The 15,797-nt window shown below is 52.9% G+C and overlaps 2 protein-coding genes across 2 annotated transcripts in view; one reads left to right on the top strand and one right to left on the bottom strand.

Moving 5' to 3' along the window:
• LOC119712973 (uncharacterized) overlaps positions 1-15,797 on the bottom strand; it is a 672,213-nt gene that overhangs the window by 321,145 nt on the left and 335,271 nt on the right. The gene's annotated exons all lie outside the window — the stretch shown is intronic.
• On the top strand, positions 10,114-11,049 carry LOC139999795 (olfactory receptor 14C36-like). Its single transcript, XM_072029419.1, has one exon. It carries the CDS (start codon positions 10,114-10,116, stop codon positions 11,047-11,049), a length of 936 nt encoding a protein of 311 aa, XP_071885520.1.

Raw genomic sequence — 15,797 nt, 5'->3', positions numbered from 1 at the left:
CTGGGGGAGCCCTTACGGTTTAGGGACAAAAGCCAGTCAGGGTGACAGCATGGCAGGAGGTAAATGTCTGCAGCCAGGCTGAAGAAGTGGGCAAAGTCTTGTGGAAGCCATTGGAGTAAGTTGAGTTCAATGACTCCATGTCACTGTGGGGGACTTTAATCACTCTGACAACCACAGGAAAGGGACACTGCAGGGTTCAAACATTCCCCATGGTTTCTGTGGGTTCTTGGAGAGAGCTTTGCACAGCTGCCAGATGGGCCAGCCTAGGTGATGTTCACCAGGATCTGGCACTTGCAAACAGGAAAACCTGTGTCTTGACACTCCTCTTGCACAAGACATGTGGTAGTCCAGCTGCTTTTCAGCACATGGAAAGAGATGAGCTGCACAGGCTCAGCCTTATGTTTCCCTGCAGCCCACTTGACATGGTCCAGCTGACATGGGACCAGGTAAATCTGTGCGCAGTACAGTCAGGGGCTGTAGTCCTGCCTTCAGCATGCCACAGGTCTCCTGAAATGAGAGAGTTTAGATCCTAAATCAGGATGGGTTCCTCCTCCACTGTGGACACAGACACAAGTGGTCTCCTGCAGGCAGATCTGGCAGCCCAGCTGCAAGGGACAGTCTGCCCCCCCACCTCAGCCCCTTCTGTGGTCTCCACCTCCTCTGAAGGCCCAAAGCCGTGGGCCATGGGGAGGCTGTGGCAGCCTACAGGGGAGCATGGCATCCATCCTAGACCATTCTCCCCACTCCCCTTTTTGTCTGCAGCGCTGCCCTACTCCTCTCTCTCATCATGACATGTTGAGGGTACGTCTGCCCTTCCCTCGTGTACCACCTCTGCCTCCTGCATGGCAGACTGGGGGATGGTGCTGAGGCCCTGGCATGTACTCCAATTCACTCTGTAAAACCCATCCTTCTTTCAGAAGTGAGTTACATGCAGTTAGGAGTTCAGGCACACCGAGGGGCTGTTCCATCCCAGGTGCCTTTGCTCCCATCTTTTGAAAAAGCCAAGCCCCAGGACAAGCCTCAAACCCAACCATCATGGGAGGGCTCCCAACAGCAGAAGCATGTTGGTATAAGGGGGCAGTAGTGATTTCTCCAAGGCTCCACTTCCTTTGCTCCATGGCCTTTGCCAGCATTTGGAGATGTCCCTGATCTGTTCCTGATCCCGAAAAGAACTGGGCAGAAGGGAAGTGGCTGTTTCTCAGGACAAGAAGGGAAATCTCTCATCTCTCTCCTGAGCTGTGCCATCTCCTTGCTGCTGACCTCACAGGCCTTATAATGACATGGGCTGATGTCACAGGGGATGCCCTGCATCACCAGGATATAAGCACTGGAGCAGCGGCAGTGCTCCCCTTCCCTGCAAGGCCTGGTCCGTGCTGGGCACTGCTTGGGTGCTCCCCAGCGCTGTCCTTCTGTGGCCAGGAGTGGGGTCAGCAGGCAGCAAGCTTGCACTGGGCGACCCTCGCTGACGGGCGGAGGAGCAGAGCACCTTGCAGAGGAGCTGTGGTTAAGGAGCCAGGGCGGGCATCCCTTGTCCTGAGCTGAGGGCCAGCAGCAAACGAGATGGAGGGCTGCTGGAGGGTGACCATCACCTCTGACCTGACTTCCCTGTTCCCAGTGCTCCTGCAGCTCTACTCCAAAGGTGAGGGTGTCAGGAGCCCCTTTCCAAGATGCGTCTCAAGAGCTGTCAGCTATCCAAAGCTGCAATTTCTGGGCTTTGGTGGGAGGCTGGAGAAGGCTGTTGGCTACTGTGAGAGCCCTGCCTGAGTGTCCCTCTGACCTGAGGGGACAATGTGGCAGCCAGGACTGCTGGGTCCTGATGCTAGGGATGCCCTTATCCCTAGGGCTTCTCTAGGCATGCCTCCTTGCTATGGGGGACAATCCAGGAACAGGTTTCCCTGGGAGGTGATGCCTCTTTGGGATCTGTCTCTAGGAGGAAAGGCATAGAATCATAGAATCATGGAATGTCCTGGGTTGAAAAGGACCTTAAAAATCACCTACTTTCAACCCCCCTGCTCTGGGCAGGGTTGCCAACCATCAGAGCAGGATGCCCAGAGCCACATACAGCAAGGCCTTGAATGCCTCCAGGGATGGGGCATCCACAACCTCTCCGGGCAACATGTTCCAGTGCCTCACCACCCTCTGAGGGAAAAAAGCTCTCCTAATTTCTAGTCTAAACCTCCCTTGTCTTACTTTAAAACCATTCCCCCTTATCCTATCACTACCAACACATATGAACAGGCATTTCCCCCTCCTGTTTATACACTCCCTTCAAGTACTGGAAGGTTACAATGAGGTCTTAGTGGAGCCTTCTCTTCTCTAAGCTAAACAAGACCACTTCCTTCAACCTTTCTGCATAGGGGAGATGCTTTAGCCCTCTGATCATCTGAGTGGCCCTCCTCTGGATCCATTCCAAGAGCTCCACATCCTTCTTGTGCTGGGGGCCTCAGGCCTGTATGCAGTATTCAGGTGGGGTCTCACAATAACAGAGTAGAGGGGGACAGTCACAGCCCTCTCCCTCCTGGCCACTCCTTTTTAATGCAGCCCAGGACACAGCTGGCCTTCCAGGCAACAAGCGCATGCTGCTGGCTCATGTGCAGCTTCTCGCCCAGCAGGACCCCAAAGTCCTTCTCCACAAGGCTACTCTCAATTTCTTCTTTGCCCAGTCTATATAAAGACCTGGGATGGCCCAAGTCCAAGTGCAACGTCTTGCACTTGGCCTTGTTGAACCTCATTAGGTTCTCATGGACCCAGTACTCCAGCCTGTCCAGGTCCCTCTGGATGGCATCCCTTCCCTCTATTGTATCAACTGCACCGCTCAGCTTGGTGTCATCTGCAAACTTGCTGAGGATGCACTCGATTCCATCACCCATGTCATTGATAAAGATGTTGAAGAGCACCAGCTCCAAGACCGACCCCTGAGGGACACCACTTGTGACCAGCCTCCACCCAGACATAGAACTATTGACCACAACACTTTGGCTGCGACCAGCCAACCAATTCTTGATCCACCTAACAGGCTGTCCTTCAAATCTATACCTCTCCAATTTAGAGAGACGAATGTGGTGAGGGACCATATCAAAAGCTTTGCTCAAGTCCAGGTAGATGATATTCGTAGCCCTTCCTTTGTCCACTGATGCCATCACTCCATCATAGAAGGCCACCAGATTGGTTAGGCAAGATCTGCCTTTGGTGAAGCCATACTGGCTGTCTCAAATCACCTCTTTATCTCATGCATGCCTTAAGATGTGTTCCAGGAGGGACTGCTCCATGATCACCTCAGGCACAGAGGTGAGGATCACCAGCCTGTAGTTCCCCAGTTCTTCTGTTTTCCCTTTCTTAAAAATGGGAGTCATGTTTCCCTTTTTCCAGTCCCTGGGGGCTTCACCCAACAGCCATGATTTTTCGAATGTGATGGAGAGCGGCTCAGCAACCACATCAGCCATCTCTCTCAGCACCCTGGGATGTATACCCTCTGGCCCCAAGGACTTGTACACATCCACTTTCATTAGGCAATCCTGGACTTGTTCCACTCTCACAGTGGGACAGAATCCACTCCTCTCACCCTCTCCTCAAGGTTCAGGGTCCTGAGAGACACAGGAAACTTGACCACGAGTGAAGACTGAGGCAAAGCACTTACTGAGTACCTCAGCTTTTTCCATGTCTGAGGAAGCCAGTTCTTCCATCTCATTTACCAGAGGGGGAACACTCTCCTTTGGTTGTCTCCTCCTTCCTATGTATCCGTAGAACCCCTTCTTGTTATTCTTCACGTCCCTTGCCAAGTTCAGCTCCGTCTGTGCCTTGGATTTCCTGGTCCCGTCTCTACACATCTAGTTGACACCCCCGTATTCCTCCCAGGCAATATAACCCTCCTTCCACTTCTTGTACATTTTCCTATTTTTCCCTTAGTTTAAGCAGCAGCTCCTTGCTCAGCCATGCCAGTTGCCCATCTCCTCTGCTCGAAGTGTCCTTCACTCTGCTCACAGTGTTTGTCTTAGCTCATGGATGAACTGCATTAGATGTCCTTGAGTCTTCTGAGGCTCAATCCAAGGCTTATTGCCTTCTGCACCTACAGCACAATAACTATTACTTCCCCTTACTATGCTGACTGACCTGATGGGTCTGTTCATATTAATGCCTTATAATTTCCGTAGTTGGACAGGGGTATATTCCCAGACTGGGGCAAGCTTCTGGGCTGTGCCACAGCCATTCTGTTGCCTTCAGGGGGCAGCGGCGACCTGGTTCAGGAACGGCACGGCGACCAGCCCCAGGCCGCTCGGTCCATCAGCTCACAGACACCAATGTGGTGGATGGCAAATGGCGTTTATTGTCGAGTCACATGGGCTTATATACCCGAGGCCCATAGCGTCACTTCCGCTTGCTTACATCACAGGCCACACGCTACTGTCCATCAAGGGAGGGGCTCCACCTTTCCATACAGCACGACATCTTCCGGCCGCCAGACCCTAACTACCCACATTTCCCCCCTCCCTATGCACAACCAAATTAGCTAAAATATAACAATCTTAAGATGTAAACATCATAACTTAACTAAAAAACATAAGGCACCATAACCAGGAGAAAACTAAGAGGTAACCAGTAACCCTGAGTAAATACACTCTTAAAGTAGTTGTTGGTGTTCTACCAACATAATGTTAACTTTCTCTAACCAACTTTTAACAAACAACACAAGCATATTTAGTATACAAGGTCCAAAGATAAGATCACACAAACGCATTGCAGCCCCCCACCCACAGAGGCCACTTCGCTGGTGTCTGGATTCTGCCAGTGTGGAACTCTCAGGCTTAAACAGGACGCTTGCTGACTTATTGTCTTCCTCATATCGCCAGGGTATACAGATTACAGGGGTGCCCGATGATCCGTTCCTGTGAACAGAAACTCAGTTTTCATTAGTTTTGTTCTGAAGTTGGGGCGTCGGCTGTTTGGAGCTTCTCTGGCCGCACGAGTTGCCATACCTTCATGGGCCCTCAGGCCCTGGACTTGCGCCTGGGGGGTGATCGCTGTTGGGTACGTACCCATTAGCCGCTGCAGGCTAGAGCCATACAGTGTGTGATCCGTCCCAGTTACTTGGGCCAGCTGTCTCATACAGTTGTCCCCCCATTCTCGTTTAAAAATGATCATCCCACCCCCATCAAAGATCAGTCTACAAGTTTGTTTTATATCAAACGGGAGCATGTCATCTCCCCTGAAAACACCATCTATGAGGGTGGAGACCATTGCAGAATGAAGCCCTTTATCCACAATGGCTTTAACAATCACTTGTACATCCTTAGGGTTTGTTTTTGAGTGAACCCTCTGCCCCCCGTCTGTCACCCAGACCAGGAACGCTAGCATGGCCGATAGAGCCAAGATGGTGCACGCAATCTTAATTTTCCTCCAATCTGTGAGAGGAATTTCTCTGCCTCGCGGTGCAGCTTTATTTCGGATGGGGATATTTTTGCTATCTGTCCCCATTTCCTCCTCCGAATGTGAATCGGTATCTGATCCGGAGTCGGAGCTTGACTGACTGCTCACCTCCGAGTTCCGGTACCATCCCATCGAGTTCCGGCCCCGCCCCCCACCCCTGCGGGGGGGCCGCTCCCTGCCTCGTGGCTCGCCCCGCCGCCTGCTCAGCGAGGCGTTTGCGCCACAGGAGCGTTTTCTCGGATGGCCGTCCCGATCGACTCTCTGCCCCTCTCTCACGCTTCTACCTCCTCCCCGGTCGTCCCCGCAACCGTTCTCTTTCTCACATTTCCACGTGTTAGTAAAACCTAACGCTTCATCCCCGTTCCCGCCGGAGGCTTCTTCACCCGATTCTTCGTCTTCTAGTTCAGCACCGTACTGGGGCGCACATGGCCGTGGTCTCTCCCAGATTTCCCCAGGCTCTGGTTCCCCACCGGCACCCCTGGCTTCCTCAGCCGAGCCACCCCACAGCTTCCACAACTTTGATACGACCTTCACAAGGGTTTCCATCTTCCTTGTTGGTCCGGGAGCTTCCTCCCCGCCGGGCTGGTCCCGCCGCTCCGGCCGCCGTTCACCCGAATCCAGGAGTTTTCCCGGGTTTCGGCACCACTTGTTGCCTTCAGGGGGCAGTGGCGACCTGGTTCAGGAACGGCACGGCGACCAGCCCCAGGCCGCTCGGTCCATCAGCTCACAGACACCAATGTGGTGGATGGCAAATGGCGTTTATTGTCGAGTCACATGGGCTTATATACCCGAGGCCCATAGCGTCACTTCCGCTTGCTTACATCACAGGCCACACGCTACTGTCCATCAAGGGAGGGGCTCCACCTTTCCGTACAGCACGACATCTTCCGGCCACCAGACCCTAACTACCCACAGGGTGCATTCAGAAGAGTGTCGCCAGCAGGCCAAGGGAGGTGATCCTCCCCCTCTATTCAGCCTGTACTGGTGCTTAGGGTTATTCCTCACAGGGAAGGAGACACCACCTTTTCTTTGTGATGTCAAATGCATGAGAATCCTGACAGGGTCAGAAAAGTGGCTAGGAGGGAGAGGAAGGTGATTGTCCCCTTCTACTCTGTTATTGTGAGACCCCACCAGGAATACTGCATGCAGGCCTAGGGCCCCCAGCACAAGAACGATGTGGAGCTCTTGGAACGGGTCCAGAGGAGGGCCACTCAGATGATGAGAGGGCTGGAGCACCTCTCCTATACAGGAAGGTTGAGGGAACTTCCCCGCTCTACTCTGCGCTGGTGAGGCCTCACCTCGAGTACTGTGTGCAGTTCTGGGCACCACAGTATAAAAAGGACATGAAACTGTTGGAGAGTGTCCAGAGGAGGGCTACGAAGATGGTGAAAGGCCTGGAGGGGAAGACGTACGAGGAACGGCTGAGGGCACTGGGCCTGTTCAGCCTGGAGAAGAGGAGGCTGAGGGGAGACCTCATCGCAGTCTACAACTTCCTCGTAAGGGGGTGTCGAGAGGCAGGAGACCTTTTCTCCATTAACACCAGCGACAGGACCCGTGGGAACGGGGTTAAGCTGAGGCAGGGGAAATTTAGGCTTGACATCAGGAGGGGGTTCTTTACAGAGAGGGTGGTTGCACACTGGAACAGGCTCCCCAGGGAAGTGGTCACTGCACCGAGCCTGTCTGAATTTAAGAAGAGATTGGACTGTGCACTTAGTCACATGGTCTGAACTTCTGGGTAGACCTTTGCGGTGTCAAGAGTTGGACTTGATGATCCTTAAGGGTCCCTTCCAACTCAGGATATTCTATGATTCTATGATTCTAACTGAGCTTGTTTAGCTTGGAGAAGAGAAGGCTCAGGGAGACCTCAACAGGAGAGGGAATGCCTGTTTACATGTGTTGATAGCAATAGGACAAGGGGGAATGGTTTTAAACTAAGATGGGGGAGATTTAGGTTAAGTATTAGGAGGAAGTTTTTCACTCAGAGGAAGGTGAGGCATTGGAACACGTTGTACAGAGAGGCTGAGGATGCCCCATCCCTGGAAGCATTCAACGCTAGGCTGGATGCATCTCTGGGTAACCTGCTCTAGTGGTCAGCAACACCTGACAGCCACTGGACTTTGTCAGATTTGTCAGGAAATGCTGGAATATAACAGGGTAGAAGGGAGGTATCTTTTTCTCAGGAGAAGAAGGCAAACCCCTCATTTCTCTCCCAGGTTGCTCTGTCTCTTTGCTGCTGACCTTATAGGACTTCAAATGTCATGTGTTGATGTCACAGGGGGTGCACTGCATCACCAGGATATCATCACTGGAGCAGTGGCAGTGCCGGCACTTCCCTGCAAGGCCTGGTCCCTGCTGGGCACTGCTTGGGTGCTCCCCAGCGCTGTCCTTCTGTGGCCAGGAGTGGGGTCAGCAGGCAGCAAGCTTGCACTGGGCGACCCTCGCTGACGGGCAGAGGAGCAGGGGCACCTTGCAGAGGAGCTGTGGTTGAGGAGCCAGGGTAGGCATCCCTTGTCCTGAGCTGAGGGCCAGCAGCAAGTGAGATGGAGGGCTGCTGGAGGGTGACCATCGCCTCTGACATGACTTCCCTGTTCCCAGTGCTCCTGAATCTCTCCCCCAAAGGTGAGGGTGTCAGGAGCCCCTTCCCAAGATGTGTCACAGGGGCTGTCAGCTGTCCAAAGCTTTGGGGGGAGGCTGGACAAAGCTGTTGGCTGCTCTGAGAGCCCTGCCCAAGTGTCCCTCTGAGTTCAGGGGACAATGTGTCAGCCAGGACTCCTGGGTCCTGACGCTGGGGATGCCCTTATCCCTAGGGCATCTCTAGGCATGCCTCCTTGGGGAACACCCAACTACTCGAGAACACTGCTGTCAAGAAGAGTGGGTACCCATGTGAGGGAAGGAACCCCAGAGATCCCTTCAGGCTGTTTCCCAGCAGGTTCCCCCTGCAGCCCCAGGGCCATGTGCAGGGAGCCTGGTGGGGGGCAGAGCAAGGGAGGCCTTGGGCTGGGCCTCTGCTGCTGAGCTGGGCCGGGCTCCTGGGCCCAAGTGGAGCTCCTGACAAGCGGGCAGCGCTGCAGAGAGACAGCTCTGCCCAGGAGCAGCTCCTCTGCACAGCGCAGCAGGGCTGGGGGCACTGCCTGCAGAGACACAGTGCTTAAAGGCAGGCAGAAGTGGCAGCATGCCCAGAGCTCACCGGGGGAGAAGACTTCCCAGCCCTGCACCCGGTAAGTCTCTGGCTGGAGGGCAATGCAGCTGCAGTTCGTGGAGGCAGGAGAAGCCGGGGGTGCAGGCAGGGGTGTCCAGGGCTGTGGTGCAGAGCAGGGTCCCTGCTGTGGCCCAGGGGCTGTGTGCCGGGGCAGGGCCTCTGCCGCCTGCCAGGCTCAGCACTCAGCCTGCCCGGGGAGCTGCCCAGGGCGCTGCGGGGAGAAGCTGCGGGTGGAAGGAGCCCCCCCGGCAGGGCAGGGTCCTGCTGCTGCTGGGAGGCTGCTGCCTGGGGCAGAGTATTCACAGCTCCACAGCACACCAAGGGAATTTCAAAGGGAACTTCACTCTCATATTTCTTTAGCCTCTGCTTTCAGTTTTCTCTTCTTCATCCTTGTGGAATTGAAAATAGAGGCTTTTTTTTTTTTTTTTTTTTTTTTTTTTTTTTTTTTTAAAAAAAAATCTTCTGAAGAGATACTAAGATTCCTAAGCCTTCACGATGAGCATTCCAAGAACTGTAACACGTCCCTTTACTGCCCATAGAAAGCTCCATTACCACCTATGCAGTGTCAGCAGGGTCTGTGTGCCCTGGGCTCTAGGACGTGCCCCCAGCGAGCTGCCCCTGGGCAGAGCCCTGCTGCCAGGAGGTGTCTGCAGGGCAGAGCTGAACACCCAGCGGGTGGGATGGGGGCTGTGAGCTGCAGGCAGGAGGCGTGGGGACAGAGACCCAGCTGCAGGCAGGGACAGCTGCAGGCTGCAGAACTGTCCGCAGAGAATGAGAGGGAGCTGCTCCCAGAATCCGCATGGCAGAGGCGATTTGGGCACCTCCCTGCCATCCCTGCACTGCTGATGCCTTCCATAGTACAGCCTCCTGGACTCTTCCCCTCCCCCAGCACAGATGTCTAGACATAATTGCATGGGAACTTGTTCATGAGTTGCCTGTGGAGTCAGCGATGTAGAGGATATTTCAGATGCAGCTCAGACACAGATCCTGCACATTCTGCCATGCAGATATGTTAATGGAGGGAAAGCATCCATGTCCCTTCCTGACGCGTAGGGTTGTGGAAATGCTGTGTGTGGGGCTGTGAATGAGCTGTCTCTGTGTTTGGGTCACCCCATGTTTAGGGCATTCCACTCTTTTCCTGCAAGGGTTCTGCTGGGCTGCAGGCTGTCCTCCACTAGGGCACAGCTCTGCCATAGCAGCTCTGTGCTATCCATGGAGAAGACACGTGAGAGATAAGGGCATGGAAATGCTACTGGACATTTTGACTAGGTCAGATGCAAGGATCTGTCTGTCTCTTGCTACGTGGGGAGAAGTGAGACAATCCCCAATATCTGAGGATTTTGGAGATCTGCACATTGAAATTGGATTATTTTGACCTCAGCACACTATTCCCAGGTTTGTACAAAAAATCAAGTTTTCCTCACAGAGTCTGGCATAATATCTTGCTGTATTTTCCTCCTCAGACAGGTCCCCATGCCCAGAGGAATCAAATGTCCAACAGCAGCTCCATCGCTGAGTTCCTCCTCCTACCATTTGCAGAGACGTGGGAGCTGCAGCTCCTGCACTTCGCGCTCTTCCTGGGCATCTACCTGGCTGCCCTCCTGGGCAACGGCCTCATCGTCACCACTGTAGCCTGCAACCACCGCCTCCACACCCCCATGTACTTCTTCCTCCTCAACCTCGCCCTCCTTGACCTGGGCTGCATCTCTACAACTGTCCCCAAAGCCATGGCCAATTCCCTCTGGGACACCAGGGCCATTTCCTACTCGGGATGTGCTGCACAGGTCTTTCTGTTTGTCTTCTTGATATCAGCAGAGTATTTTCTTCTCACTGTCATGTCCTATGACCGCTATGTTGCCATCTGCAAGCCTCTGCATTACAGGAGCCTCCTGTGCAGCAGATCTTGTGTCCAGATGGCAGCAGCTGCCTGGGGTAGTGGGGTTCTCAATGCTGTTATGCACACTGCCAATACATTTTCCCTGCCCCTCTGCCAAGGTAATGCTCTGGACCAATTCTTCTGTGAAATCCCCCAGATCCTCAAGCTCTCTTGCTCACACTCCTACCTCAGGGAAATTGAGCTTCTCACATTTAATGGTTTTCTGTTTTGGGGGTGTTTTGTTTTCATTCTTTTCTCCTATGTACAGATCTTCAGGGCTGTGCTGAGGATGCCCTCTGAGCAGGGACAGCACAAACTCTTCTCCACATGCCTCCCTCACCTGGCTGTGGTCTTTCTGTTTCTCAGCACAGGCATGTTTGCCTACCTGAAGCCCCCTTCCAACGCCTCCCCATCCCTGAGCCTAGTGATGGCTTTCCTGTACTCGGTGATGCCCCCAGCAATGAACCCCCTCATCTACAGCATGAGGAACCAGGAGCTCAAGAATGCCATTAGGAAAGTGATGTCATGGATATATTTCAGGATATGCTGAGGAAACTCATCGTGCCTTTCCGCAGCTATAAACTGCTTCTTTCCTTCTTCAGATGAATTACAGTTTATGTAAAGACATGGAAAGCCTGTCTTAACTTCTGGAGGGATTTGTTTGGTTTTGTTTTTCTTTTTCCCTGTGTGATAATGTTTTCCATAAAAAAATGCTGTTTTTCATCCTGCTGTACTCAATTACCAACATATAAGAGACTCATGAAAAGGACCCTAAAGGTCATGTAATTTCAGCCCCTCTGTTCTGGGCAGGATTGCCAAGCACTAAAGTAGGCTGCGCGGAGCCACAGCCAGCCTGATGGATATCTTGTGTGACCCTGAGGCTTTGCATAAATAAGGAGCCAGAGCCTTTGTGTATTTAAACAAAATAAATGAAACCAAAACAACTTCTTTGTCTGAGACCCACTCTCAGCTGATCAGGAAGTAATGGGAATAGCAAACACCCTTCTGGCTGCAGCAGCTCGGGTCAGGCTGCCCTGGCCCTGGGGCAGTGGGAGATGCTTGAGGACCTCCAGGGATGGCACGGAGGGGCGGCAAGCCTCTGAGGATCTTCTGCAGAAGAGAGCAGGGGGCACAGCAGGGGACACTGACCTCTGTACGCTTGTGCCATGGATGTCCGCATCTGTGGGGCTGAGCCCTCTGTGCCCCCAGGAGCTGCTGTGGCCTTCAGAGGGGCTGTGGCTGTGGTGGCAGTGCCCAGAGCCCTGCAGCAACTTACAGTAGGCACTGACATGGGGCCAGTGCCACTGGGCTGGGCAAAAGGCAGGCAGGTGAGCAGAGGGCAGGGAGGTGGGCAGGGGGCAGGGAGGTCAAGAGCTGGCACTCAGGACCCGTGTCAGGGGAATGGCCAACCGTGTTGGTCTTGGTCCTGGCCCACATCCCTGCAGACCTGGAGCTGGGCTGTCTGCAGATGCCCCCATGGGACATGGCTGGGTCAGGGCAGAGCCATGGGCTGGAGGAGGCTGCAAAGGAAGGAGGGCCATGGCAGGAGGGGACCATTAGGACATTACAATCCTAATGACATTACAATCTTAATGCCATTAGGATTGTAATGGGGGGAGCTCGACCAAGGCCTGAATGTGCACTGCCACGTGCAGTGCCTTGGCAACACGGCTGTGGGACCATGTGTGGGGCAGTGGGGCTGGGACGATGCAGGGACAGGGCACTGAAAGGAGCCACAAAGGATCTGCCAGGGGGTGACAGCAAGGACAGGCTCCAAAACAGAAATTTATGGTGGAGATGGAGGTATGGTTTTAGCAAGGGCAGAGCTCACCTGGAAGTGGTGTTACCAAGAAAATTCAAGAGCAAAGAGAAGAGCTTCTGCTGGAGCTAAGGCTCAGATTTCTCACCCAGCTCACCCAGGGCTCGTCCTGAGCAAGGCGGCCACAACCCTGCCTGCCCTCCTGCCTGCCCCGCGCCGTCAGGTGGCTGTAGCAGAGGGGACCCCCAGCCAGCCCCTCGATGGGGCTCTGCCAGCCCCTCGCCGTCCCCTCTGCAGTGATGTCATTGCTGCCCAGGGGGCTTTCTGATGTGCAGGACAATTTCAGGGAGGACATCTGCCCATGTGCCAAAAGGACCTACTACCACCAAGATGCATTTGGTGCTTTGAGCTGTCACTGGCAGAGGTCTTGCAAAGTCTTTCTGCAGTTGTGCCCAGGGACCTTCACTCCATTGTCCTGGGCTGGGGCTTTCACTTCAGCTGAACCTGAGTTGGTTGTGGCACAAGCAAGACGCCTCTTACAGCTGCATTCTGCATCCTCCTTCATGGGAGGGCACCACTCCATGTCCTTTGCTCTGCTCACGGTGTTTGTCTTAGCTCACGGATGAACTGGATTACATCTGCTTGAGTCTCCTGATGCCCGAATGCACCACACAATAACTATTACTTTCCCTTACTGTGCGGATTGACCTGATGGGTCTGTTTGCACTAATCCCTTTTAATTTCCCTAGTTGGAATGTAACATATTCCCAGACTGGGACAAGCTGCTGGGCTCTGCCACAGCCACTTAAAGTCGCCTATTCTTGAGTCTTTCTGCCTGAGTTTATCACACATGGACAAACATGAATATTTTTGGGTTTCAGTGGCAATTTCAAGTGTAGTGAACTCCAGGAATCCACTGGCAAGTCTTCCAGGACGTGTGGTGCCAGCCCACAGGAATCCCTTGCAGAACCTACAGACTTGTCCAGGCCATAGTCTTGAGTTCCCAGACTGCAGTGGCTGCCTTCCAATGATTGTGACTTATGTTAGACTCATAGAACCATAGAGCCATAGAATAATGTAGATTGGAAAAGATCTCTCAAATCATCAAGTTCAACCATTTACCTAACAGTGCCACATCTACCACTAAACCATGTCCCTAAGCACCACATCTACACGTCTTGTGAACAGCTCCAGGGATGACCACTCCACCACATCCCTGGACAGCCTGTTCCAGTGCATCACAACCCTTTCAGGGAAAACATTTTTCCCAATATCCAACCTAAATCTGCCCTGGTGCAACTTGAGGCCATTTCCTCTTGTCCTGTTGCTGGCCCCGGTACTGAGTCCTGGGGGACTCCACTTGTGACCTGCTGCCAATTGGATTTAACTCTGGGAAACAGAGTCAAAACCTTTACTAAACCTTAGGTAGAAAACATCCACGGCCTCTCCCTCATCCACTAAGTGCATCACCTTTCCATAGAACAGGTTTGTTAAGCAAGACCTGCCTTTCATGCCATGCTGACTGGGCCTGATCACCTGGTTATCCTGTATGTGTCGTATGATGGCACTGAAGATAATCTGCACCATAACCTTCCCTGGCACCAATATAAGACTGACAGGCCTGTAGTTCCCTGGGTCTTCCTTCTGGCCTTTCCTGTAGATGGGCATCACATTTGCTAGCTGACAGTTGACTGGGACCTCCCCTGACAGCCAGGCCTGCTGATAAATTACAGAAAATGTCTTGGTAAGTACTTCTGCCAGTTCCTTCAATACCCTTGCATTGATTATGGATGGAGATTCTCCTTAGTCCTGTTTTTGTTCCTAAGGCATTTATAAAAACATTTTTAATTCTCCTTTTTGGCAGTAGCCAGACTGAGTTCCAGTTGGTCTTTAACCCTTCTACTTTTCTCCCTGCACAAGCTCACAACATCTTTGTAGTTAATCCTCCTGAGTGTCCTGCTCCTTCTTCCAAAGGTCATAAACTCTCTTTTTCTTCCTCAGCTCTAGCCAAAGCTCTGTTCAGCCACGTTGACCTTCTCTGCTGGCTCATCTTTCAGCACATGGGGATGACCTTTTCCTGTGTCATTAGGATTTCGTTCTTGAAGAGTGCCCAGCCTTCCTGGACTCCTTTGCCCTTCTGGACTGCCTCCCGAGGGACTCTGCCAAGCCGGCTCCTTAACAGGCCAAAGTCAGCCCTTTGGAATTCCAGGGTGGCAATTCTTCTAACCCCTCTTCTTACCTCTCCAAGAATTAAAAACTCTATTAATTCATGATCGCTATGCCCAAGATTTGCCCTTCAACTTTCATATTCCCCTCAAGTCCTTCTCTGTTCAGAAGCAAAAGGTCCAGCAGGGCACCTTCCCTGGTTGCCTCACTGACCAGCTGTGTCAGGAAGTTATCTTCCACCCACTCCAAAGACCTCCTAGACTGTTTCCTCTCTGCTGCGTTGTATTTCAAGCAGACATCTGGGAAGTAGAAGTCCCCTGCCAGACTGTATTTTCAGTAACCAAGTCATTACCAGCCAGTGTGTGAGTGTCTGTAGGACAAGGATGCACCCCAGATATTCCAGGCTTTCATTAAATAACCTCTAGGACAGAAGTCACTGAGCGCAAGCTAATAGATCAAAGCTCTTTTGTGTTTGTATAGAGCATTCCCGTACTCCAAATTCACCTCTAGAAGAGTCCAAAACACTCCAGGCACTCACAATTGACATAAGCTATAGCAGAATTAATGCAACCTGTTGCAAGGAGTCCAGAAAGTGCCTTCCCCGGTGACCATCTCTGGTGAAGGCCTTGGGTTCTCAGCTTAGAATGAATGCCAGTGGAACCGGGGCTTTGCGTATCTCTGTCCCCAAGTGCGGATGCCAATCACAGAGGTTGCCCAGGTGACATGTGGCAGCGATAGCTTCTGCCAAGAGGCAAAACCCCCTCTCTTGGCACAAAGGATGAGGAAAAAAGCCTTCATCCTGTTGGACTGATCTCACAGTCATACCCAGGTACAAGGCTGCCAGGCTGTCACCATGACTGTCGCAGTGTGACGCTCTGTCAAGCAACAAGCAGCATTTTAGGAGAACTCAGCCCTATTACTTATTCTGCAACTAAATGGCCACTTTTCTGACCCTGTCAGGTATCTCATGCATTTGATACCACAAAGAAAAGGTGGTGTCTTCTTCCTAGCGAGGAATAACGCCAAGTACCAGTACAGGCTGAGTAGAGGGGGAGGACCACCTCCATTGACCTGCTGGCAACACTATTCCAAATGCACCCTGGATCCCGTTGGCCTTCTTGGCCACAAGACACACTGCTGACTCGTGCTCAGCCTGCTGTCCTCCCAGACTTAAAGGTTCTTCTTTGCAGAGCTGATCTCCATCAGGTCATTCCCAGCCTGTACTGGTGCTGGGGGTTTTCCTCCCTAGGAAGGAGATAGGACCCTGAACTTGCCCTTGCTGAACTTCATGGGGTTCCTCTCAGCCTGTCTCTCCAGCCTGTCAAGATCCCCCTGAATGACAGCACAGGCCTCTGGGGTATCAGCCACTCCTC

This window comes from Anas platyrhynchos, chromosome 30 (assembly GCF_047663525.1).
Source record: "Anas platyrhynchos isolate ZD024472 breed Pekin duck chromosome 30, IASCAAS_PekinDuck_T2T, whole genome shotgun sequence".
Lineage (NCBI taxonomy): Eukaryota > Metazoa > Chordata > Aves > Anseriformes > Anatidae > Anas > Anas platyrhynchos.
This window is presented reverse-complemented; position numbering and strand designations above follow the sequence as displayed.

Excerpts from the sequence above, each read along its gene's own strand:
- LOC139999795 (XM_072029419.1), top strand. The coding sequence starts at position 10,114 with ATGTCCAACAGCAGCTCCATCGCTGAGTTCCTCCTCCTACCATTTGCA.